Source organism: Brienomyrus brachyistius, chromosome 13, assembly GCF_023856365.1.
Source record: "Brienomyrus brachyistius isolate T26 chromosome 13, BBRACH_0.4, whole genome shotgun sequence".
In the NCBI taxonomy this organism is placed as follows: Eukaryota; Metazoa; Chordata; class Actinopteri; order Osteoglossiformes; family Mormyridae; genus Brienomyrus; species Brienomyrus brachyistius.
In genome coordinates, this window is record NC_064545.1 from 13,765,132 (window position 1) to 13,791,634 (window position 26,503).

At 41.9% G+C, this 26,503-nt stretch overlaps 1 protein-coding gene across 1 annotated transcript in view; it reads right to left on the reverse strand.

The window, feature by feature from the left end:
• LOC125706396 (diacylglycerol kinase zeta-like) overlaps positions 1 to 26,144 on the reverse strand; it is a 140,694-nt gene extending 114,550 nt beyond the window's left edge. Inside the window, exon 1 of the mRNA XM_048973077.1 lies at positions 25,640 to 26,144. Coding sequence (XP_048829034.1) covers positions 25,640 to 25,902 — 263 coding nt within the window. The 5' untranslated portion in view covers positions 25,903 to 26,144. The remainder of the gene's footprint in view (positions 1 to 25,639) is intronic.
• Between the last annotated feature and the right edge of the window lie 359 nt (positions 26,145 to 26,503).

A 26,503-nucleotide genomic window follows, 5' to 3' on the forward strand; every position in this document is an offset into this window, starting at 1 on the left:
ACCAGCGGGGGTCATCCTGTCCTCCCCCCTACAGGAGCTCCGAAAGTCACGCTGGTGCTTGCTGTGGATATGATCCCACATCTGTGACAGCCTGCAGGCAGGCATGAAAGCCTAACAGCATGGCTAATTGACCAGAAACACCACTGTGTTGTAGGGAGACTGCCACTGGCATTTAGCTTTAAATGTATACTATATATATATACAGCACTGGGAAGAAGTCATAGGCAGGCAGAGAAAATGATTTTTAAATGATCTTCATGTGTAAAAGTCTGTCACAGTGTGTCAACTTAGCTATTTCAAAACCTCTCATCATATCAGCCCATGATTTGCACTAAAAATGTGTTTGTTAACCTAACTATAGGGGTGGGCGATATGACCTAAAATTATTATCAAGGTACTTTTCACTTTTTGGATAGTGACTTTTATATCACGGTATTGCTTTTTACAAGTCTTGGAAGGAGTAGCCTGTCCTGTCCCTTTGTGTAAATAAAAATATTTTGATAATATATGGAATGCATCATTTTCAGTTGGGAGACAGGGGAGAGTATCAACAGCATTTATTTTGGAAAAAGCCTTAAGATCTTCATATTAACTTTTATGTTCTACAACAAAACTAAAAAAATATATTAAATTATTAAAAGTTACCAGTTCTGCTGTACCAAATGAAGAACATGTTTGTGGTCACATGATAACTGTGAGCCAAATTGTATCATGGAATACAAAAACACACAAATGAAAGCGTCACGTCACACCACTAAAACATACAGTCCATCCATCCAACCATTTTCTGCTACTTATCCAGGGTTGGGTTGCTGGGTCAGCAGTCTAAGCAGGGATGCCTAGACTTACCTCTTACCAGCCAACTCCTCCAGCTCCACCAGGGAATACCAAGACATTCCAAAGGGAAACACCAACTGGGAATGAGTCTGACTTATTGCTGGTAATGTGAACCAATCTCTCGCTCCATTTGAAAAGGGACCTGATGGCCCGCAACAATGGACCTCGTAGCCCATACACATGAGGCACCCCCTACAGGACCCCCCAAGGGGTTTGTTTTTGACCCTTTGTGGTCCCTTTAATTTGTGCATTTCACCAGTGTGTTCTTTTTTAATTCAACAAACCCTTGTTTCTGAACCTCAAGTGGATTGTCACCTTTTTCTTGCCTGTGCCAGGCTGCACTATGACAAGAGTGTAACAAGAGTCTCCTCTCCTGTCAACGACTTAGCCAGTTCTGACATTCCACTTATCTTTTTTCATTCATCTTTCCCAACCTGTCTTAACCTTATCAGCCTATACATGGCGTAAGTGACTACTTTCGGCTTGGCGTCACCATGCGTTAATTGGGCAGTTGTGCCTTTTATCACGCACCTTGCAAGAAGACAGCGGTGCACACATATGCTGATTTCGTAAATGTGTTTTCATTTTCAAATAATTTACCCAGGTTATTTGTGTTTAATGGGTATAATTATGCAAAACAAATAAGTTTTAAAAAAATTGCATTTAATTTGCTATCAGGACACAGTGTATTTAATAAAATAAAATTCACACGCAGGTAAACCGGTTACATATACTATATAAAGACAAGTATTCAGAAGCAACTAAAGCTTTGAAGAAAATAAAATGCTTTATTTTTTTTATAAATACGTTGTTATATAATTAGGCTGTCAACTTCTTGCTGTGTTAATGGTTGTGGATCACACCAGTAATGACTATGGCACCATGTACTGCCCACCCCTACTGCACTTGACAACTAGTACAAAATGTTTATCTAATCTATACCATATCAAATTATTTAACTAAGTTAATTAATGAAGCTGGTGGTAAAATTTAAGAAATACATGTGATGGCCGGGGTGCCCCTGAGGAGAGGTTTGGGAACTGAAGTGGTGTTCATCTAGCCATCCAATTAGATATCAGTAACCTTTTGGAGAACAGAAGACATTCTTTTTATTTTTAATTGTTACTATTTATTTGTATTTATTCAAATGTTAAATTCATTTTTTTTCATGAGGAAGTATGTACTTCCTGTCGCGATACAGTAAGTGTAAAAAGACTTTTACACAGTGCTGCATGTAACAAATTCATTACAAAATGACCTGGACAGCTAGTGGTGTGAAATACTCAGTGTCTAAGAATACATATTTATATAATACAGTTTATTAGGTAAAGTCTGCTCACTAATAGCAACTTTGTCTTTCAAACAGCCAGTCATGTGGCTACATCTGAATTTACTGTACTCTGCATGTTGGTATAAAACTATGCTATTATGCTTGCCAAAGTGTGTCAACTTAGCCATTTTAAAATCTCTGCTAAAATCACGCCAGTACTTGCAACACCCATCGACTACACCCATGTATTTTTTTACTTGACCACTAGCACACTTCATATAGCTAATCAATATTTCATTGACTTTTTTAAAACTTCCAGCGGTTCTACGGGTAAAAATATATCCTGCACCCCTGCTAACAATTTTTCATTCCAGGAGCATAATTTTACCGAACAGTATGATTCAGGTATGGAAACGTTCAAACTGTTCGGTTGTCCTGATCTTCCCAGAAGGTTATCCCACTGCTACTACTACAGTTCAGCCTAATCATACTAAAACAAATGAAGGGCAGGCTATGACAGCGGGTATCACTGTTGGCTTACACATCGAAGAGCATGGGTCCAAGGCTGGACAGCAAGTTCATAGTATACTACATACAGTATAGCATTTTTACAAAAAAAAAAACATTTTTTTGTCAAATAAATTTTCAGCATTGCCTACGTTAAATGGATAAAGTTAGTATTTTATTTTTTATTGTGCTGACCTTTGTAAATGTACTCTGATTTGTTAATTGTGATTGTTAGCGTGTTCTCTGGAACCCATCAAATAACATTTGCAAATTCTGGGAATGTTCCATATTAGCTAGGACTATGCTAGTTAAGTATAACAAATAAAGGGATCAGACTGTATCTGTACAATTACCTAATTTATGTCATGCAATAAATGATTAGGTTATATCTTTAGTACGGTAAGTGACCAGACCCAGCAGGGAGGCAGCATGCCCCCTCTGCTGTTCAATTTCTGTATTGCAGCTGTCAAAAGCACAACCACAGATCCCTTTTGAAATGTAGTGTCTAACTTTATCTAGTGATCAATACAGCTTGGCTACTTCTCAGCACAGAGCTTAGCTTGAACATTAATCCAGTGCTACTGAACTCCACACTATACTGTATAGTTCTTGAACGACAGTCATGAAATGTTCACTTACAAGGGCAAGCACAGTTCATGAATGGCAACTACATTTTGTATTAAACATGAAATGACCCTTATTTGTTATTGCCAGCATATCTCAGTCATAAACTACAGTACAAGTATAAATCCCCTGCTGATCCACATTCCCTTGTCTGAATAAAGATAGTATAATTAAATATTAATAACCAGCTTTGAATGAATGATCTGCTTTTATGACATGATTAATCATTTATATTCTGTCAGCTTTTTATAATACCATTTTGCATGCTTGTGAATAGCATTGATATTCTACAGTAAAAGGCTAGATTGGTGTAAGTTGTTTCTCTTCAAGGAATATTAGAAACATAAAACATTAACATTACGGACAGGAATAAACACAAAAAAGTCTTACTTGGTTTGATATTAATGCTGGGAGCATTAGAAAGCTCAGGGGAAAATATTTAAGGACAAACAACAAAATACAGCTGTAAACCAGTGACCATCTAAAAATGAAATTAAATAAAAAACATGGAATGTCACAAATAATTGCACTCACACTCCTGTACTGTACTGTCTTGTGTGTCTGTGTCAATTTGTTTGGTCTTAAAACGTCATGTCATGTATCTCCCATGTCTTACTTATCCATCTGTGTACGGTATTGTCCTAATTCCGGATGGGCAGGGGGTGGGCAGGGGTGGGCATGGATGGGCTGGTTTGGAGTGGCTTCACTTAATGTATCGATCTGTTGTTCAACTAATTAAAAATAAAGTTGTCCTCCAAAGAGGGGAGAGGTTATTGGGCATTTAAAAAAGACAGAAATTAATATTTACTTATACAGTCTATGGGGAAAACTCTTATACAGACCCAGCATATTGGGCATTCCAATGCTTAGTAATACAGTGCCTGAACCTCTAGACTCTATCTGCATGCTGTATGTATGCAGTTGCAGACTCATGATTGGCTCTTTGAAGGAGAATGTTGTTCCTAATAAACTGGCCAATGCGCTTGTTGAGCTGCCTTATTCATAATCATTCAATAAATGCAGGCATAATCTTGTTATTTTCATGCCTCAAAATGCTGCTTTTCCCAAAGCATGTGGGCTTTGTCGACCAACGTGCCATCTACCATAGCCATAGCAGAACACCAAATATGCCCTACATTAAGAACGCTGTAAATGTGTTAATCTCAGCCATATAAAAAAGATCTGCAACTGTGGGGGGAGATAAGGCTCTTGTGTTCTTCTGACCCTTCTCATATTACGTCCTGTACATGCATGTTGTCAGCGTTTTTTTGGCCCAGAGACAGAGTTTTTTTTGAAAAATGAATGCCTAAGGTTAAACTGGTAGGAACCCTCCCCTATGTCACACCAAACGATGGGATTTGCTCAGCTGACAAGGGCCCAAATACTCACCCTTCATCATGGCATGTTTTCACGTGGGACTTCAGTCCATGATCATACTCAGATTGATGTCAATAATTCTGCAGGATATCTGAAATCAATCTTTAAGGGCCTCCACAAGCTGAACTGTTATGTATTACTGGCTGTTCACATTACTAGGCTAATAATTGGACGAAAACATTTCCAGAGGTGCAATAAATATTCACCATCAGCAAGCCACTCACAAAGACAGATAACACCTAACCCTATGCTAGATACTGCACATCTATTCTCAGTTTTATAGAAAGACTATTTTGGTCAGATCTATATTTGGCAGTACCTTTGAAACAACTGACTATTACTGCTGATAGAGATGAGCAATCTCAGATTAGCTGTCAGGTTACTGCAGTTTTCTCAACCTGATCCCCGAACAGTTCATGTTTTTGCTCCCATCCAGACAGTCCACTTTTTCATTCCCTCTGGGAACAGGGAGGGAGCAAAAACGTGAACTGGTCCAGACTGAGAAACACTGAATTACTGACAGCCCAGCCAACCTGGCGCCCACCCAGATTATAATGAGAAGCCCAGCACACAGCAAGCTGCTTTTAAACTAGTTGTTAATATCTACTATTTTTCAGGCGTATTAGAAACAAGTCAAAGACATGAACAACTTGTGGAGTTTGAGGGGCATGTGGCAATGTTTGACCTTTACTCAGCCTTAGCTGTGCATGTGAAATGAAAAGGCTTTGATCTAACTGGTAAAATTCATCTGCATCTGTCGATTATACCCAGCTGAAAAAAAATTAAAGGAATACTTTTTAATCAGAGTATAGTATCACATCAATTAAACTTCTGGGATATTGCTCTGGTCAGTTAGCAGAGGGAGTTGTTAATCCATTTCAGCTGCTATTATGTTCATGAAATTAACAGCAGACACACTAGAGGGGCAATGAGACCACCCCCAAGAAAGGATTGGTTTAGCTGATGGAGGCCACTGATATTTTTCCCTTCTCATCTTTTCTAACTGTTTATTCGCTAGTTTTGCATTTATCTATGGTCAGTGTCACTACTGGTAGCATGAAGCGATCCCTGGACCCTATAGAGGTTGCGCAGGTACAGTAGTCCAACTCCCCCAGGATGGCGCATCAATACGTGCCATTGCCAGAAGGTTTGCTGTGTCTCCCAGCACAGTCTCAAGGTCATGGAGGAGATTCCAGGCAGTTACTCTAGGAGAGCTGGATAGGGCCACAGAAAGTCTTTAACCCATCAACAGGACCAGTGTCTGCTCCTTTGTGCAAGGAGGAACAGGATGAGCACTGCCAAAGCCCTGTAAAATTACCGCCAGCAGGCCACTGGTGTGAATGTCTCTGACCAAACAATCAGATGCAGACGTCATGAGTGTGATCTGAGGGCCCGACGTCCTCTAGTGGGCCCTGTGCTCACTGCGCGGCAACGTGGAGCGCGATTGGCATTTGCCATAGAATACCAGAATTAGCAGGTCCGCCACTGATGCCCTGTGCTTTTCAGAGATGAGAGCAGGTTCACCCTGAGCACATGTGACAGATGTGAAAGGGTCTGGAGAAGCCGTGGAGAATGTTGTGTTGCCTGTAACATTGTTCAGCATAACCGATTTCGTGGTGGGTCAGTGATGGTCTGGGGAGGCATATCCGTGGAGGGATGCACAGACCTCTACAGGCTAGACTATGGTACCTTAACTGCCATTAGGTATTGGAATGAAATCCTTTGACCCATTGTCAGACCCTACGCTGGTTCAGTGGGTCCTGGGTTCCTCCTGGTACACAACAATGTAGTTCCTGGAGGATAAAGGAATTAATACCACTGACTCGCCATGTTCGCCTGACTTAAATACAAGAGAACACCTCTGGGATATTAAGTTTTGGTCTATCTGACGCTGCCAAGTTGCACCTCAGACTGTCCAGGAGCTCAGTGATGCCCTGGACCAGATCTGGGAGGAGATCCCCCAGGACACCATCCGTCGTCTCATTGGGAGAATGCCCCAACGTTGTCAGGCATGCATACAAGCACATGGGGGCCATACAGTATAAACTACTAAGTATAATTTTGAGTTGCTGCAATGAAATTTCGGCAAAATGGACTAGCTCACCCCATCATTTTTTCATTTTGATTTTTGGGGTGTATTTGAATTCAACCCTCTGTGGGTTGATAATTTTCATTTCCATCAGACGATGTGGCATCCATTCATTCCTAACCCATTCATTTACCCATTCCATATCAGTAGATATCCTGCATGATTTTTTTCCCATTGAGATCTGATGTATTTTCAAAATCTTCTTCAAATTTCTTGACTTAAATGAAGTTGCAGGTCTGTCTGGGACAGGTTTTACCAAAACACAGCAAATGCTGAGTTACAGTTTAGTCAGCAGTGCAAAGAAATATATCCTGCACATAATCACCAAGGGTTAGGGGCTTCATCAGATAGCCATGAGTTCTAGCAGTCAAGGTGTTCCAACTTTCAGGTGACAAAACTGCTGCTCTTATTCATATGCAATGAAACCCATGTTACCAAAAAGCTGTTCTGTATTTGATCCACACCCACCGGCCTCAGCCTTACACAAAACCGGTCTCTATTTATTCCAGGTTTTTCTTGCAGGGAGTGTTCAGGCGCTTAAGGGCAGTATGTGTTAGTAACTCTCTCAGGTTTTCAGCTAAAACTGAGAACATTACATCTCCTCCTATTCAGCTTTGACTCAAATGGCTGAGTTCAGGACGTTTGAACAGTCTGAGTTCACTATGTGATTAGTAATATCAAATAGTTCCTTTTACCAAAGACAACTGAAAAAGGCTGCACAGCACATAGTGGTGAACTGATATATATTTTGCTGAGCATACCAGCACAGAGTGTGGAATGACTTTACATAATTTTATATTCTGTGGAAAACCAAAAGATCAATATACAGGCCAGATTTATTAATGAGTTAAAAACATGCTGTGGGCTGCTGCAGTACTTTGAAACCTCTTACAGTATAAGTGGTGAATGAGCCACTTAGTCCCTCATCCTCCACTAAAGAAAATGGATGATTTCCCAGTGCAATCATCTCCATTATTATACCGGTTATGGCTTTAGCACTGATGCCATTCACTTCGTATATTGATAAAGTTTAAATATTGGTCAGTGATATCGGCTAAGATTGACATGTCAGGCTGATGCGTTTCTAACAGTACGTGGTGTCCATGGTCCAGGAGTTTTATCACTAAATAAAAATGCTAGAGCGGCAGAAAGCTCAGGATGTTGCCTTGGTTAGTTAGTTTTTAGGCGTTAATCAAGCAGGCCACTATAGAGATAAGTGAGCTCTGTTATTTCTGAACACTTACATGCAGTTATCAGCCAGGATTCCTGTCAGGCCTGAATGAATAGTGCCTTCATCCCCAGACGGCTACGCTGCCTAGCCGGTCACCGCCTAAACGCTGTCCAGTGAGTCGTGACGCATGTCTTAATCAGGTTACAGAGAGTCTGTCCCATACATGGCTGGGCCAGAAGGGGTGGATCTGGTCTGCAAGCCAAAGAGCCATCTGTCACAGATCAAGCTGATTTGAAATGAGAAGGAAAGAAAAATAACACACGCCTAATGCAATGAATCAGCTGATGAAAGAGAAGCAGGGATGCTTTGCGTTATTAATGCATCATGATTGTTCACAGAAAAGGGAGTCTGTCTAGGAAACGTACCCAGCTCTCAGTGATCAGAGGTGCGACTTAGTACTTTGAGATGCTCATCCAGCATCCATGGCTATTTATTCACCAAAGAGGACACGATGACCCAGAAGCAAAGGGTACAACGCAGGAGGCGACTAAATGTCCCCGCAATGTAATAAAAACCTGTTATTCTGATGTTGTGGGGACCATTTTTTTCAGGTCCCCACAAAGATCTGTGAATGCAATCAAAAAACTAAAGATGCCACGAGTCTCGTATTTTGTTTGACTACTTACTGTATGGTAAAGGTTAGGGCTGGGTAGGGGTTAAGGTTGTTATGTTGGGATTAGAGTCTTCCCCATAGAAATGAATGGAGAATCCCCACAAAGATATAATTACAAACCTGTGTGTGTGTGTGTGTGTGTGTGTGTGTGTGTGTGTGTGTGTGTGTGTGTGTGTATGTGTGTTTACCTTCTTATCTGTTGGTCAGCCTTCATGATTGCAGGACGAACTGAGGAGGGCTGGGGACTAGCCTATTTTCTCACTGAAATACCGCTACACTAGGAAACATGTCACTAAGCAGTTGAATAATTAAGTTGAATATAAAGAGCTCAAATTGGCTTAGCAGTTACACTTGTAATTAATTTATCTGCAAGCAGAAGGTAAGCACTGGGTCCAGGAAAGCCGATCTTTTACTGTCTTTGTCTTGGGGAAACTGATCAATTCAAATACACATTTTCATGTAGCATAAATTTCAGTTCGTGAGATTTTTTTTTTTTACTGTCTGGTTGCCTGGTTACTTGTCTAGGACAAATTATGCGTATTTACACCCTTACTATTTTAAGTATACATTTTTATAGTACTGTTTTAACAGTATCCTTTTTTAGGTTCAAATTCAATTGTTTTTCAAAATTTATTAAAAGTACTTGATCATACAATAAAACCAGAATCTTTGCTAAACAGGTGTATAAAACATCAGAAGTACTGGTAATTATACGTCTACGGAATGAACAGAAGTCCATGTAGATGGGGAAAATGTAAACAGCCGCTGTCCACTGAAGCACCTGTGGCTCTGTGATGCATTTGCCACATTTCTAGTGGAAGAAATCATTTAAAATGACATACTGAGAAACAGCATTGTGAGGATGGAATTGTTGCAATCTGTACAGACAAGGGATGCAAGCACAGAAAGTATAACCACATCTATATATAAATAGTTATGAAAACAGGTCCTGAAATGCAGAGCTCCAGGGCATGTCACCTATCGAGCTGAAGCTGTCCCCGGCACCACTTAGAGCAGTGGTTCTCAAACTCGGTCCTCGGGCCCCACTGCCCTGCTTGTTTCCCTGTTATCCCTGCCCCACACACAAGTCCCAGCTGTCTGTCAGCTTCTGATTGACTGAACACACCTGATCCAGGTAAATCAGCAGTGTGTGGGGCAGGGAGAGCTGGGAAACAAGCAGGGCAGCGGGTCCCGAGGACCGAGTTTGAGAACCACTGACATAGAGCCCCTGAAGGAAACGTGCATGAATCACCAGCCCACTGCAGGTGCCAGTCGATGGCGGTGCGCTTAGCGGATCGGTGAGGAACAGATGGGGCTTATTTGCTTTCTCCAAAGAGTGAGCATTCATTAGGAAACCCTAGACTGTCAGGGAACCCCGAGTATACGTCGCTGTTCTCGTTTAACGACGGACTGACAACAAGAGCAGAAATGACTACAGTGAAGACAGCATGGATGGAAGGTCCTGAAGAACTCAAGGCGTCTCCTTTCCATAACACATCTTCGAAACAGAGTCAAGGCTGGCCCTGAATGGCTCTATGCGGAACTGAAAGGCCCAGGAAAATAAAGACACCTACCAACCTTCTACAAACGAACCAATATTTACTCAGAATGGGTATGTGATTGTTTTGTGTGTCTTATCTGCTGTCTGTGATTGGGTGTCCCAGGAAACCAGTCTTATTGTGCTGCATTTTAATTATTTGGTTATTCTGGTTGATGTGAATATTGATTCAGGATCCCAGCACCATGGACCTCACACAGCTGCCATTAACATCAGCAGTCTTGCAGAAGAGGAAGACACTCTGGTGGCGAGCAGTGGGAGGGAAACCTGTCCATGAGTGTGGGTCTCCCTGACCTCACAAAACGCTTTCCAAAATAACAGATGTTGTCTGCACTGCCTGATACCCCGAAAACTAACAATGCCAAGTGACGGAAATGCAGCTGAAAGGATATTAAAACTAGAAGTTCTGTGTTACCCTGCACCTGTACAGAGTGAAGCCTGCTCTTTGACAGTATCATAATCAAAACCATTTACATAACTATAGCTACAACAATATACTAACTTTACAATTTTGCAATTATGTGGCATTTGCAGCTTGATAGTAAATCAACAGCTCATACAGATGTCAGTATATCAAAAAGAAATGTCATACATGGCAAAAATCTACTGGCCTCAATTACCCTTGTGCTCACCTAGTCTACTTTAGACAGGCCACAAATCGGAGAAACGATCTGCAGTAAAAGAATGAACTGTCTACATCCCAGACAATTTTAGAATATTTTTTCCCATCATACATCATAGTGGATTAGTCAGACTGGTTGTGTTTTTCAGAGAAGCCTTTTGTTCAACCTGGAATCTGAAAACAAACATGAGAAAAGCACTCATTGTGTTTGCCTGTAAGAGGCACCTGTACATCGTGCACAATGATGAAAACGATATCCTGAGAGCAGCTCCTCACAGAGTTGAGATCGGATTTCTGAGGCGCTGGGGCCTGTGTTGCTGGCTCACATGGGTCATTATCTAGCCTCTGCTTGCCCCTCCATAGCCTCGGGCCAGAGAGGGAACAACAATTAAGGCCAAATGAGTTCCTGATGTGCTAGTGCTCATGAGGGCCATGATCTTGTGTTTAGAGGACCACTGTATATTGTGCACTCTGCCCAATCGCTGTATGCTGTTTAAGAAGCCCGGAAGGACCACAAGGAGTAGGGGCCATGGTTACAGAGTGGAAGGTCTCTTGTTTTGTTATGCTGGTCGATCCATTTCATTTCCCCATCTGAAGGCCAGCGTCTTTTATTTATTACTGTGTGTGTTTTCACCGGTTGTCTGTGTAAATATGCCAGATTGAAGCCAAGGCTATAAGAAACGCTGTATGTGTTGCGGGGGGTGTTACACATGTCATAATAAAAGTCTCTTTCAAAAACCTTTGTATTTATAAATATATAAGGACAAATGTAAAAGACTATCTGAATATATGTGTGATTTGTCAGATGACGGTATCGTGAGCCACAGGTTTTCTGCTGGTGCTGTTACATGGACCTTAAAATAATTTAACGTTAGCTTTTTAATTATGGCTGAGCTGCTATCAAACCTTAGCCATTAGCCATCTTGCACCTTTCGGATGAATGACCTTCTGTTTAAGCCTCGGTCAATGAAACGCCATCATATACACAAGATATACTATATTATAACCAACATGAGGGCGCTCATCCATTCTGTAAGCCCTTATGTCATGGCTGATGCAGGTTCGGAACAAGTCTAATAGCCCAATGATAGGGTCCCTCCACAGCAATAACCTCCTGAGAAGGGGTGGCCACTTTCCCTCAAACCGCACAAGGTCTGCTCTCATGCCCACCTCGTCCATGGGTGACAGAGTATCAGCACGATGCCTCACTCCTGCGCTATCCTGTTGGTATCACTTCAGCATCAACAGCCTGATGCTTGGGAACATTCGGGGCAGATTCTTCACTTAGAGAAGTGTAGCACCCTTGCAGAACCAGCCCCAGCACGAATCCATCATACAGTACGATTCCAAGCGAGTGCATGAGGGTCAGTGGTGGTGAAGAGGTTACCAAACGAGTGTAACTAATGAAATACAAAAGCAAGGACTTTATGATGGACTGTCCACTGTACACTGATATTTCAGTACAAATTTGCTCCATTATAAAAACAACTTCCTTTTATGATAAGAATATAAGGGTGAATCTGATTATCCGGATAATTTTCTTCCACCTAATTTCTCTAGATCAAACAGACGACTGGCATTATGCGATGTCTGTCATGTGCAGCTTGTGATGTGCTTTAATGTGTGATGTCATCAGGCGTCTGTGAGGACGCTCTGTTTTATTGAGCTCAGGTTTTGTTGATGAACTGAGGCGTGTCTTCCCAGGTCTGCGGCTGCCCCGCCCTGCGTTGTGTGACATGCGGTCACACATGCGGTGCTGCAAATGGCATTCGATTTCCAGCAGAGCTCATCAGTACCACCACAAAAGACATGAAAATAGAGTGAGAACTTAGCCTGCACAAAGTCAGCAAATTGATAATGCAATCCAAATCCATAAATAATTAACACCTCACCCTTGAGAAATACATACATAAGAGGACTATTTATTGCTTTGATTTATTTTATGAATAAATTATTCATAAATAAGGTCATTTTTATAGTAAATAATAACGGAGCGATACACTTAAAGAGCTGTTTTAAGTTAGCCAAATACAGTAACAATACGCAAAAATACAGACATAAGTTTCAGGGTCTAACATCAAAAATGATAAATATATGTCTATAAAACAGCCACCCACAATACTCACTCAGCAAGAGCCATATCATGGCAAACTGGATTATGGCCTGAGCTCATGGTATAACAGAAAATCCCCCCCGTTGGGAAATGTACCAGAAAGACAGGTTCATAACAGCTGTTCTATATTTCTGCTAATTTTGATTGGATATTTTGGCTATGAGAAAGGGAGGGGATTGAATTAATGACACATCACATAGAGCAGTTAAAATGACTTCAGGCCTGTCACACTTTCATACATTTGTGTATGCCGACTTACACTGATTTGCTGCTTCTGAGAAGCTTACTGCTGTGGAGAGACGCAATTGTTAAGCCAGCAGGCATGTTCTAAGCCCGTGTTCACAGCACTCCAGATGAGCGGTGCAATGTTGGTGGCACGTTTTACGCCTAGCGAAGGTGACGAGGGCGATTTCCGTCTGACTCAGACCCTATGACTTGCTGTCCCCCAGTAGCTGTGATGGTGAATTATTATGTAATCAGCATAATGACAAAGCTCTACAAAGACCAACTATTTTTCCTTTTGCAGTGATTGTGATGCTGGGGTGGATCTCCTTCACCTTCACTGAACAGCAGTTTGAATATGAATCCATGAAAACTCTGCATGGTTTATCTCATGGCTGCTCACACCACTGGAGAACAGGGTCCAAATGTCCATCCCAGCCCTGAATACGAGCAGTTTGCATGTTCTCCCCATTTCTCTGGTTTCCTGCTTGTTCTCTGGTGCAAAAACATAAAGCTGTGTTTAGAGGTATCCCCAAATTGTGTGAGTGACTGCCCAGAAAAGGAGTGGCTTCCCCCCCGGGACCTCACCGAACCCCTGACCAGGGTAAGCAACTTGCGAAATGTGTGAATGGCACTAACGAGGAAGTCACTAAGATGAGCTCAGCTTTATGTCGTTTTTATTCATCCTGTTGATACCGAGATGTTTTAGTTTTTGAAGACGCACAAATATTTTAGCCCAGAGTTAGTTCAGCTCCTTTAACAAACTGTGAGAAGCTATAGGCGACCTTTCTAACTGTAATTACTCACCAGCACATGAGTCACTGCCGTTTGTTTTCATCCCACTCACACACAGGGCTCCAAATCTCAGCCTAAACATCATTAATGTCGACATCCGCTTCCTCTCCATCACACAGAGGCTCAACAAAAAAGTGCTACGGCTTTTCCGTCTTGGAGGGAAACGTACTAATTTGGATCTCATTGATTAATGTGGGGGCCAGGCACATAATTATCATGGGACTGCCATGTGACTATTATATGTCGCTGTCATTCTTCTGAAATGGGCTTCAGGTTGCCCTACACACTGGTCCAGATCACCAAGATAAAACACAGATGTCCTAATTTCATAATCTGCATCAAATGACAGCAATCACATTAGAGCCAATCCCATGTGCTTTGTCTAACTGTCTCCGCGATATTACCATCCATCTTGCCCAGTCACGAAAACGCAAGGTGAGCCTAACAAATTCACAGAGGGGAACCAAGCATATATTTTTGCTTCCCCTGAGTCTGGATAAATACTTAAATAGCTATGTGAACTGGTCATGTACCTAGAGAGTTTAAAATAATGACTCCCATCTTGAGCGGTTTTGCAGGAAGGTACTGCACCACGTCGCTTTTTTTCCCAAGAAAAATGTCAAAGTGAAAAATAGACGACTTGAAAACATAAGAAAACCTTCCGTTTTAACCTTAAGCTGAAAACATCCAAGTTCCAAGCCGAAATCCAAAGCAGTTATAGTACCTTGATTTTTACGAAACGGAGGAACCGAATTAGAATGTTCTCAGATGAATTAGTACCTTGGGTTGCCATCTTATCCATGATATATTGGTTGCTCCAGTATTACTGGAACGCTGCTGATGTGAGCTGGAGTGGTGATAGCGGGCCATGTTTCCTGATATGAGGCGGCATGGTGATAGTGGGACGTAGTTCCTGATGTGAGGTGGCACGGTGAAATCAGGCTATGGTTCCTGATGTGAGGCAGCATGGTGATAGTGGGACGTAGTTCCTGATGTGAGGTGGCACAGTGAAATCAGGCTATGGTTCCTGATGTGAGGCAGCATGGTGATAGTGGGACATAGTTCCTGATGTGAGGTGGCACGGTGAAATCAGGCTATGGTTCCTGATGTGAGGCAGCATGGTGATAGCGGGCCATGTTTCCTGATATGAGGCGGCATGGTGATAGTGGGACGTAGTTCCTGATGTGAGGTGGCACGGTGAAATCAGGCTATGGTTCCTGATGTGAGGCAGCATGGTGATAGTGGGACGTAGTTCCTGATGTGAGGTGGCACGGTGAAATCAGGCTATGGTTCCTGATGTGAGGCAGCATGGTGATAGCGGGCCATGTTTCCTGATATGAGGCGGCATGGTGATAGTGGGACGTAGTTCCTGATGTGAGGTGGCACGGTGAAATCAGGCTATGGTTCCTGATGTGAGGCAGCATGGTGATAGTGGGACGTAGTTCCTGATGTGAGGTGGCACGGTGAAATCAGGCTATGGTTCCTGATGTGAGGCAGCATGGTGATAGTGGGACATAGTTCCTGATGTGAGGTGGTACGGTGAAATCAGGCTATGGTTCCTGATGTGAGGCAGTGTGGTGAAAATGGGCAGTGGTTCCTAATGTGAGATGGTGCAGTGGTTATGGGGGAGGGGAGTCTGTTATTCATAGTGTCTGTGTGTGAGGGGGAATACCTATCCTTATGTGGACATAATGTCCCCACAACGTGATAAATATCAATTTTTTTCCCTTATTGGGACCGGTTTCCTGGTCCCCATAAGGGAAAACTCTATTTTATAAAAATCAGTGACTGCTATGAAAAAACTAAAAATGCAAAAACTGTTATATTTTGCTTGGTTACTTATGGTTATGGTTAGGGCAGGTTGGGGGTTAAGGTTGTCATAGTTAGCATTAGCATTTTTCCCATAGAAGTGAATGAGCGGGCCTCATAAGGATAGGTATACCCTATGTGTTTGTGTGTGTGTGTGTGTGTGTGTGTGTGTGTGTGTCAGTGGGAGGGGGATAGAACAACCTCCACTACAGTGATACTTCTTGCAGCTGTTGCCGAGGAACTGAATATCGGGAAGACATCATTTCAATAAGAACATTTTAGGTTCACTCAGGGGTCATGGAGGGTATTACGGAATTATGGGATTATGATATCATAATCAATCTTTATCAGCCATGATGGAATGATGTGTACAAATACACCCAAAGACAAAAATAAAAATTTAGCTGCAGATACAGGGGTTTTATAGACTTCCAAACATTCATGCAAGTATCAGCTTTGCAGTTCTATGGAAAGCTAATCTGAGAGATGTCATCACAGAAGAATGCTACCTGAAATGATGTGCCATGAGGTATGGAGCAAATAGTTTTAAGAGATCAAACAGGGAAGAATTCTGTGTAAAGGTAGCTGAAATAAAGTAAACAAAAGCCTAAATTAATTAGGGTTCAGTAGGATGATTGAAATTGTGTGTTACATACACAAACCCCATTATTAATAAAACAAAAGCAAGCTTTAATTGATTCATTTTCCTTTTTGAGCAAATGGGATGTTGTTCCCCGTGTTCACAGCGCATTAGCAAGCAACATGTCACCTCTCCCTGGGTTTCCATGGAAACACTGTGGACAATAGGTACAGAAGTACGAACAGAGAAGCCAGCACTAGGTGAAGTGCGGCACCGCGAGCAGATCTGGAGGCGGAGCATCAGACACACAGGAATGGCAGATATCGTGTTCCTGATCGTGACAGGGGCCATCCTATGAGGCCCGACAGTGTCAAAGTTTAATTTCACTTCAATTAGTAATTACTCGAGTAAATTACGTCATTTACTCTCTGGATATGAATTAATTTTCTTCAGTTTGACAAAAATGGAGGTCACGCGGGAATGAAATATGATACAGGACCTAATAGAGTGTACAAATTCAGAGAGCATGAGAGCGTTTATATTTCAGATATTTGTGCAAAACTGCAGTTTCTGTCTACCAACCAGGGTTTAGTCTTTTTTTTTACAACATATACAGTAAGCAGATTTGGAACACATACATAAACACGGTGTGAAGACACACTGAAACATCAAGCAAAAATGAACAAAAAAAATGTTTATGTTTATATAAAGCTATAAATAGGTTTATCAAATGGGAAATGTTGATACATGTGTATATACTGTTTGAATTAACTTTCACAGTCTAGGCTTCTCCTGTTGTAAGAAAGGATTTAGGCTGGGTGTGCTTCATAGCAAAACAGACAGATGAAGTCCACCAAGCCGTGAAATCACAGTCCTGTGACTCCAATAATATTTGTATAATCAAAATACACCTGGATGTATTGGAAGTTCCTCAAAATAGTGTCAGTGCGTCATAAAAGTTAAACTTGGAAAGGCCATTTACAGTTATAAACAGGTGTTCGCAACTCAGTCTGTCAAGCCAAAAATCAAATGTGTGTGCGAATGGTGAGTGTGCTCTGTGATGGGCTGGTGCCCTGTCCTGGGTTGTTCCCTGCCTTGCACCCCGGGGTCTGGACCCCCAGCAACCCTGAACAGGACAAGTGATATGGAAGATGATTGAATGACTGAATCCAAAAATCAATATCTGTCTTGTCTTTGTTCCTTTTTTTCATTTTGTAAACGAACTGTTGGTCAAGTTTGTTTTTCCACACTAAGTAAAAAGGTGAGAGAAAAACCAACAGCTTTGTGACATGAAGCTGCCTCCCAAATGCACAGAAGAAGAACTAGACTGGCCAGGCAGGCGCTACTCAGCTAACAGGAGGACTTGAAACAGGATGGTAACGCTGCAGGGAAAGTCACGCTTGTCAGGGGCAAAAGGCAGCAGCAGCCTTAGTCAGTTGAGAAAGTGAGGGATGAGGCAGTTTTCACCCAGAACACGCTATGCTTCTGCTCCTGTGCCACCTACCTCAATTAATGGTCCTACACGTGCTGTTGATTTAGACAACTGGCTCTCATCCAGCACAGCAATGAGTTAAAGGAGAAAGTTAATACACCTTCTAGGGAGACGGCGTGTACATCACAAGCAAGGAGGGGGTAGAATGAAGAATGGGTAGGTCGAGAGAGCTGGGTGAATGTCGGTTGTAGACCTAGAAAAGGGCGTACACAGTTCACAGAGGTGGCATCACCTGAAGTGATGGTGTCTAACTGCTTTCAGGTGCTTCCAGCTTTAGAGCCGGAAGAGACTGGTCACCGAGGAGCCCCCTCCCCCCAGGAAGAGGGAGGTTGTGGTAGTAGGAGATTCAATTATTAGAGGTGTAGATAGTTATGTGTGCGACCGTAATGGCGGGTCTCGTACAGTGTCTTTCCTGCCTGGTGCCCAGGTAGGGGACCTTCCGAATCGTATGGACAGGCTTTTGGCCCCAGCCGGGGTGGATCCAGTGGTCGTGGTGCATGTTGGCACCAAAGAAGGGCAAGGGCAGGAAAGCTGTTCTGCAGGATAAATTTATAGAAGCTTAGATAAGCTTAGATGCCGATCATCCACGGTGGTATTCTCTGGAATACTTCGCATGCCACGTGCAAGGCAGACTAAGTTAGCTGAGATAAGGAGATTAAATGTGTGGCTAAAATGGTGGTATAAGAAATAGGGGTTTAGGTTTATGGGGCACTGGAAGGCCTTCTTGAACAGGTGGGACCTATTCAAGCCGAACGGGTTGCATCTGAACCAGAGGGGAACCAGTGTATTGGGGAGGTGTTTGTGTAGAGTAGTTGAGGAATGTTTAAACTAGGGACTGGGGAGGCAGGGAGGTTAGTTAAGAATATAAGTATGTGGGGAGAGACGGAAAGCCCCAATTAATATTAAAAGTGGGCACTGTAAAAAGCCTACCCTTTGTGGTCTGTATCTAAATGCTAGGAGTATTAGAAACAGAATTCATAATTTATAGGCTTTAATTTCATCAGACACTTACGACATTATAGGAATAACTGAAACATGGATGAGTGACAATGATGTGAAGAATATAATATGGATGGTTATACGTTGTTCCATAGAGACCGGATAGTAAAGAAGGGAGGTGGTGGGAAGTATACAGAAAAGAAAACTTGCAGGTAAAAATAAAAGTAAAGAAGCTGTATGGATAAAACTAGATGCTAAAAACTCAAATGGCCTAAATGTTGGTGTTTGTTATAGAGCAACTAATGTAGCTACAGAGGAAAGCAGAATGTTATATGACGATATCAGGATTATGAATAATAAAAATGATGTGGTGGTTATGGGTGATTTTAATTTACCTGGGATACAGTGGGACACTGGCTCTGGCTCTTCTGTAAATGAACTTGAGATGGTGGAATTAGTACAGGATTGTTTTTTTACTCAGTTTGTTAATGCCCCTAGCAGGAGAGAAGCCCTTCTTCATCTTGTTTTCTCCAATAACCAGGATAGGATTGGAAAATTAGAGGTTGTAGAACCACTGAACGGTAGTGATCATAACATGGCTAAATTTGAGTTTCATTTTAGTGTCCGAAGAGCAAAGTCCAAAACAAAAGTATACAAGGCTAACGTTAATGGTATGAGACTGAAACTAGAAATTGTAAACTGGGTGGAGTTAAATAGCAAAATGGTTGAAGAGGAATGGGATTTTTTTAAAAGCACATTGTTGCAAGTGCAAAAGGACTTCATACCGTACCTGTTTCCAGCAAAACTAAATCTAGGAAACTACAACTATAACCACACAAGGTGGTTATGTTCCATTTGTGGAACAGATCCCTTTTCCTCCTGACTTTATTCTTAATTTCCTAAGTAAACGCAAATAAATTCCACAAAATTTTAAAAACCAAAAACACAGCCTTTTTGTCTTTTGTAAAGAACACATTTTGGAGCAGTTATTGCAAACTGTTTAAAAGGTAATTTGAATAATATTAATAAACAAAGGAGAGAAGAACTATAAACCAACACTTAAAGTCCAATGAGTATGACTTTGTAGGATTGCCCCCTGTTTTTGTGATAGCACTTGTTTGTGGGGGTTTCACATTAACATTTTCAAAAGTGGACAGCTACAGAGGTACATTTATCTAACTGAGCAGGAAGTTTCCTGCTGTCTTTAAGGGGCATGGTCCACTACGCACATAATCCACATGTTCACTGTCAGGTGCCGAGTAAATAATAAAAGCAAAAACTGCATTTTAGCCCAGTTATAATGATTAGCTGCTAACTATCTCCTTAGCGCTGAGAAGCGAAGGGGACAAAGGGCAGTAACCGGTACTGCTCAGCGTAATCCCAGTATGACGAGATGGGATCTTCAAAATAAAAGCAGTCCATTTAAATTTGCGAATTTCATCGGACAGTTAGACTATAGGTTTAAAGTGCTATTTTGCATGGTGGAACCGTTTACATTTTTTTTTTATTTTACATTTCAGTATTGATGTGAATATGTCCTGGGAATAATCAGAAGAAATAAAATGATACACTAAATTATAGTTCACAGCATGATGGAAAGAGTGTGTATATCCATCCATCCATCTATATCCACATATCCACTTATCCAGCATAGGGTGACAGTGAGTCTAGAGCCTCTCCTATGAGGTGAAAGAACATCCTGGGAGGAATGCAGCTGTAAAACACACACATTATGGGCACAGAGATGAACACAGACACACACAGGGACATAACAAGATTCACACAAAGACAAACACAGAAACACATACTAAGATACACAAAAATGCACAGTTACACACAGAGGTAGACACTCACATAAACACTACAACATACTCAAAGAGTTGCACACAGATACACATGGAGATACACATAGAGATAAACACAGTTACACACACTAAGAGGCAGACAGAGATACACTCAGGAACATACGCTTATAGAAACACACACACACAGACACACACAGATACATACAGTTATACACAGAGACAGACTTGGAGATACATACAGACACAGATACGCACAGAGTTGCGCACAGAGACCCACACAGATATACACACGGTAACACATGTAGTTATACACAATGCCAGACACAGAGAAACACAAAGAGCAGGGGGTAGGAAGTGAACCAGCACCCTTGGAGGTGTGATGCCACAGTGCTGTATGTATGTATGTATGTATGCTTTGATATATGACATGCAGTGCATGTTAACATTTATATACAAGTTACATAAACGGTGTATGTATCATTTATTTCTCATACTTTAGGACATTTTGCTCTGTTTCGTCATATATGTGTTTTGTACATGACTTGTAGCATTAATATGCACAATTAAATTGTACTGCCATTAAACTGATGTACTCATTTAAAAACAATTATATAATATGAGTGTGCCATGTGTTTAATGACTGTAATATTTACGTAAAATATGGAAAAGCATATTTTTGCTTGCCACATAAATGTCAGTGTAGGTATTTGGGTGGAGATTAACAATATGCATAATGTGTGCTTTAGTTAGAACACCTTGTACATAAGAATATAAGAAATTTATGAACCAAACCATCAAGCTTGTTTGGGGAGAACTTAACTAATAGCTCAGAGTTGTTAAAACCTTATCTAGCTCTGATTTAAAGGAAGCCAGGGTTTTAGCTTGCGCTACACTAGCAGGAAGACTATTCCATGCTCCAAATACACAATGTGTAAAGAAGTGCTTCCTCAAATTCATTTTAAAATGTTCTCCCTCTGATTTCCACCTATGGCCATGAGTTATTTGAACTAATATTGAAGTAACTATTTGGCTGAACAGCATCCTGACCTGTTAGAATCTTATACACCTGGATCATGTCCCCCCTTAGTCTCCTTTGCTCAAGGCTAAATAGATTCAGATCAGATAACCTCTCCTCATAAGACATTCCTCTAAGACCAGGAATCATTCTCGTCGCCCTGTGTTGCACCCTTTCCAAGGCAGCAACGTCCTTCTTAAGGTATGGTGACCAAACCTGTACACAATATTCTAGGTGGGGTCTTACCAAGGAATTATATAATCGTAGCATCACCTCCCTTGACTTAAACTCCACACACCTAGAGATGTAACCCAACATCCTATTGGCCTTTTTTATTGCTTCCCCACACTGGGGAGAGTGGGACATGAAAGCATCAACATACACACCGAGATCTTTCTCGTAGTCAGCTACCTTTATTTCAGTGGAACCCATAAAATATCTGTACTTTATATTTCTGCTCCCTGCATGGATTACCTTACATTTATCTATGTTAAATTTCATTTACCAGGTATCAGCCCAGACGCTAATTAAATCCAGATCCCGTTGTAGCCTCTCTGCTGCTAGATCAGTATCTGCTACACCACCCACCTTAGTGTCGTCTGCAAATTTAACCAGTTTACTGTATGTATTGCTGTCAATATCATTAACGTAAATTAGGAACAATAGTGGTCCTAAAATTGAACCCTGCAGTACCCCACTATGAACGCAGGCCCACTGTGACATTGTGCCTCTAATAACTACTTGCTGCTTCCTGTCTGTTAACCAGTTTTCGATCCAAGCTGCTACAGTTCCTAAAATCCCTGCAGTTTTGAGCTTAAGCAAGAGTCGTTTGTGGGGGACATCAAAGGCCTTCTGGAAATCTAAGTAGATCACATCGTAGGCCTTTTTGTGATCAATTTCTCTTGTAGCTTCCTCAAAGAACTTAAGTAAATTAGTTCAATAGGATCTACCTCTCCTAAATCCATGTTGATTATCCCTCAGAATGTTATTTGAATCCAGGTAATCTACAATTTTCACTTGGATTATTGCTTCCATTATTTTTCCAGTAACACTAGTTAAACCAATTGGCCTATAGTTATTGGATTACTTCTATCCCCATTTTTGAATATGGGCATTATATTAGCACACTTCCATTTCAGAAGGTACCACACCAGCAGATAACGATTTCTGGAATAGTAAAGTTAAAGGCTGGCTAATAATATCCCTCATCTCTTTTAAAACCATAGGTAAGATGCCATCAGGGCCCAGCGATTTATTTATTTTGAGCTTAGCTAGACTTTGTACCACCTCAGCCTCAGTTATACATATCTCTACTGTGAACACCCATGTAAAATAATCATTAAACCCATTTACTATATCAGTTTCATTTTTAATTGTAAGTCCCTTACTATCCTACAAATGAGCAATTTCAGCTTTTAGAGCAATCTTCCTTTCCACATTCCTCTTAGTGAGTCTAATGTTATTTTTTAACTCAACCTGTAGACTTAGATACTCCTGCTTTATTTTGAAATCATTAGTAATAGGCTGTTCAACTTTCCCTCCCCCTCCACCTCCACCTCAAACAGGGACAGCCAGCAACATAACCCCCACCACCAACTCCTGTCTTTTTCCAGTACATAGCAGCCACACACCACATTACAGGGTTATGATCCTGCTTTATGGGTCTGCAGGCCTGGTCAGCACCATGTTGTAGCTGCAGTTTAGCCTTTTGAAGGATGCAGCCCACACAGCAAAATCAATAACCTGAACAGCATAAAACATGGGCCTCTTTGAAATAAGATTAGATAGAAGAGATGCAGGAACAAAATGAGTGTTGGCGAGGAAGAAGCCACAATGACCGACCAGGTGGATTCAGCAATGAGGCTGATAACGAGACAGACATTGACATGAGAGCCAATCGGAATCTCTGAGGGGTCAGATCGCCTAAACAACCGACCAATCAGCATCACAGAATTGAATAATCTCCCAACCCAGTGACAAATCAGCATTTCAGACTGATCTTATTACCCAAAGCACCAATTTATTATTGTGTCTGAATAATAAAGCACTTTAGTTCATACAAACATCTCAGAAAGTTGGCAGAAACCGAAAATTAATGCAATTTATCCAAGTGCCAGGCTTAAGACAGAACGTTTCATTGATGAGTGTCTTTTATTCTCACACTGCCTGCTCTGAATTTCAATTTAATCCCCTGATAGAAAACTTCTGACAGACACAAATTCTCCTGGTGCATGGATGGCCGAGGCAGATGCCTCTTCTCCTCCGGTTACATAAGCCCTCCATTTCCAGCCTCCTAGTGCCTGCACCATGAGTCATGGAACTTCATGTGGCTAACTGCTAAGTGCTAACTGGTCTGTCCCTCAGTGGTGTTTGAGTGGGGGGGGGGGATTCAGCCCTCACACCCCATCATTCACCTGTTACTATGCAAATACAAAAGAATCTTTACAAATCCAGGAACATCTTTGTCAAAAATTGCTTTTTTCTCTATCTGTGGGAATCACAAAAGAGAGCTCTTAAATCTCCCCAGATGTGCAATTTACATTTTGACTGGCAGAGGTGATCCACCTAAATGGATTTATTTCTGTTTTAAAGCACTTTTGATCAGGACAGGTCTGTTTTATATGTAAGAAGACGCCTTTGATGTATAATTGCCCCCGTTATCACTCAGATATCTGTTCGGATTCATACACTTTTGTAGAAGCCTTCATTTCATGCATATATTCCAACTTAAATGTTTCCGAAATAGAACAGAAGGCAAAAGCATCTATTGAAGGGTAAAATTTCAAAGCTTTCACTGAAGATATAACATGTTCCCCCCATATTGGGCAAACGGGCAAATGAAAGGAAGAGTACTGCTTAGTCTGAAACTGCACGTTTTAAAAACAAAAGCCGGACAGAGAGACAATACTGTGGGAGACTTGGTGGTGAAGGAGTCATGCAGCCATGGCAGAGCCCATCTCAGCATGCCCAGTGCGCCTCAGACAGCCCGTCTGAGCATGCCCAGTGCGCCTCAGACAGCCCGTCTGAGCATGCCCAGTGCGCCTCAGACAGCCCGTCTGAGCATGCCCAGTGCGCCTCAGACATGCTCCAGCATCACGCCCTTTCACAGCACCTTTCATCTGAAAACCAAACAGGCTCACACTTACACCTGTACACATACTGTATATTCATAGGTCTTATAATGTCTGTATTACCCCAGAAAACAGTGTAAATTTTAGAAAATGTGGGCTTAACAGAGCATGAAGCGAACTTCACAGCTATGAACACCAGACATTGTTAGTTTTTACGTAGGTCCTGGGATACCGAGAAGAGATTCATGTTCTTACTGCAGGGGTGCAAATAAAACCAAAGGAAGCACAGGGCACCAGGCACCCCACGAGGGCAGTGCGTGTTTTCAGAGCCATTTCTACACAGCGTCATAAAAAGGAACATTTGCCAGGAACACTGAGTGATAACCTCATCTCATTGTTGCACACTTTATACACAGAGGAAGATGAGAAAAGGTCCCGTGGTGAGGGCTGGGGGCACCTAGTCATTTAACCTCAGTTAACACTCACTATTAACTGGGCTGATCTGGAAAACCAGTTTTTTTGGGGGGATATAAATAGCTCCTTCATAGGTTGTTTTGTGTTACCAATTTTACAAAGTTACTACTTTCATACTGCTCGAGAGACGAATGACTTCATCAACTGAAAATGCCATGTAATTAGATGAGATTTTTGTTCATGCATACGAATACAATTCCATACAATATTCCGGTGTGGCTCAGTCTGTATGGTTCAACAGTGCATTTTTAAAATACATTCTTGATTAATATGCCACGATAACTTCTATATGCACGTTAAAATAGCATTGTAATTCCTACGATATATTTCCAGGGGTAAGAGAAGGAAAGGAAACCCTGCTATATCGCACTGGGATAGTTGAAATAAGGCTCGTGGAAACACATGGCAGAGACAAAACCCAGTGTAAATGGGGATCAGCCTTTGGTTAGTTTTTAAGGGATCTTACGCATGCGGGATTTTTCCGCAAACCGGCACGAATTTTCGAACTGGATCGGTCCCCATCAGCTATTACCTATTAATACCGAAAAGTGGTTCGGACGAGATTGCAGCGTCTTTGCACTGGCGTCACACCTTACCTGTACGACACCTGCTTCCTTATGGTCAGGTGCAGAAAGTCGCTTTCCAGCTGCCTGTCCCTCTCAACATCCACGGATCCACTACCCGGACTGCTCGGTGTCCCGCCGCGGATTCTAGGTGGCTGACTCTCCAGCAGGAAAACGTCCTCTTCCTCGGTCACATCTTCCAGGCCAAGGGGTGCCACCGGCGCTTCGGACGTGTCCCTGGAACAGTGGGCAGATTGAGCCGAGCTGTACTCGGTATAATCGGCTGCCTCGGCCATCAGTAATAAAAAGTAGGACGAATCGGTGGGAGCGCAAAGCCGAGTGATTTATGTAACAACTTATTGTATATCGCCTAAGTTGTCTGTCAGCTTGCAGTGCAATTCGCTCGTGAGCCGTGCGGTGCTTTTCTTCCGTGGATATCGCCAGGCGATCCCTGTTGACTGGTGCCGAACTGGACTCAGTTAGTTGCGCGCAGAAGTGAAGATACTAGAGCTGCAGCAGCATGGACTCTGTCACGGGGCTGTGAGCCGCGTCGATGAACCTGGTTTAACCGGAGCAGATCGGGTTTTTTTGTCACGTATCAGGTGACTTCAATTTAAACTCACAGGGACGCATGCCTGATCTGTCCGATCGGTCACTTTCCATCGAGGCAAATATTAATGTCACTCAAACCAAAGCAACTAAGCTGGATAGGCTGCTGAGATGCGGAGGATGATTTTAAACGTGTGGGTGAGCATCGTCAAACAGTTAATCCATAATTATCCGTAAAGCTCTTATTCCTTAAACCTCACTTAGAAATTCCGTATTTTCCTTCTTTATCATTACAAATTTTTAGAAAATAAGAAATATTTGAAGCATGAGTGTAAAGAGGTTATAGAA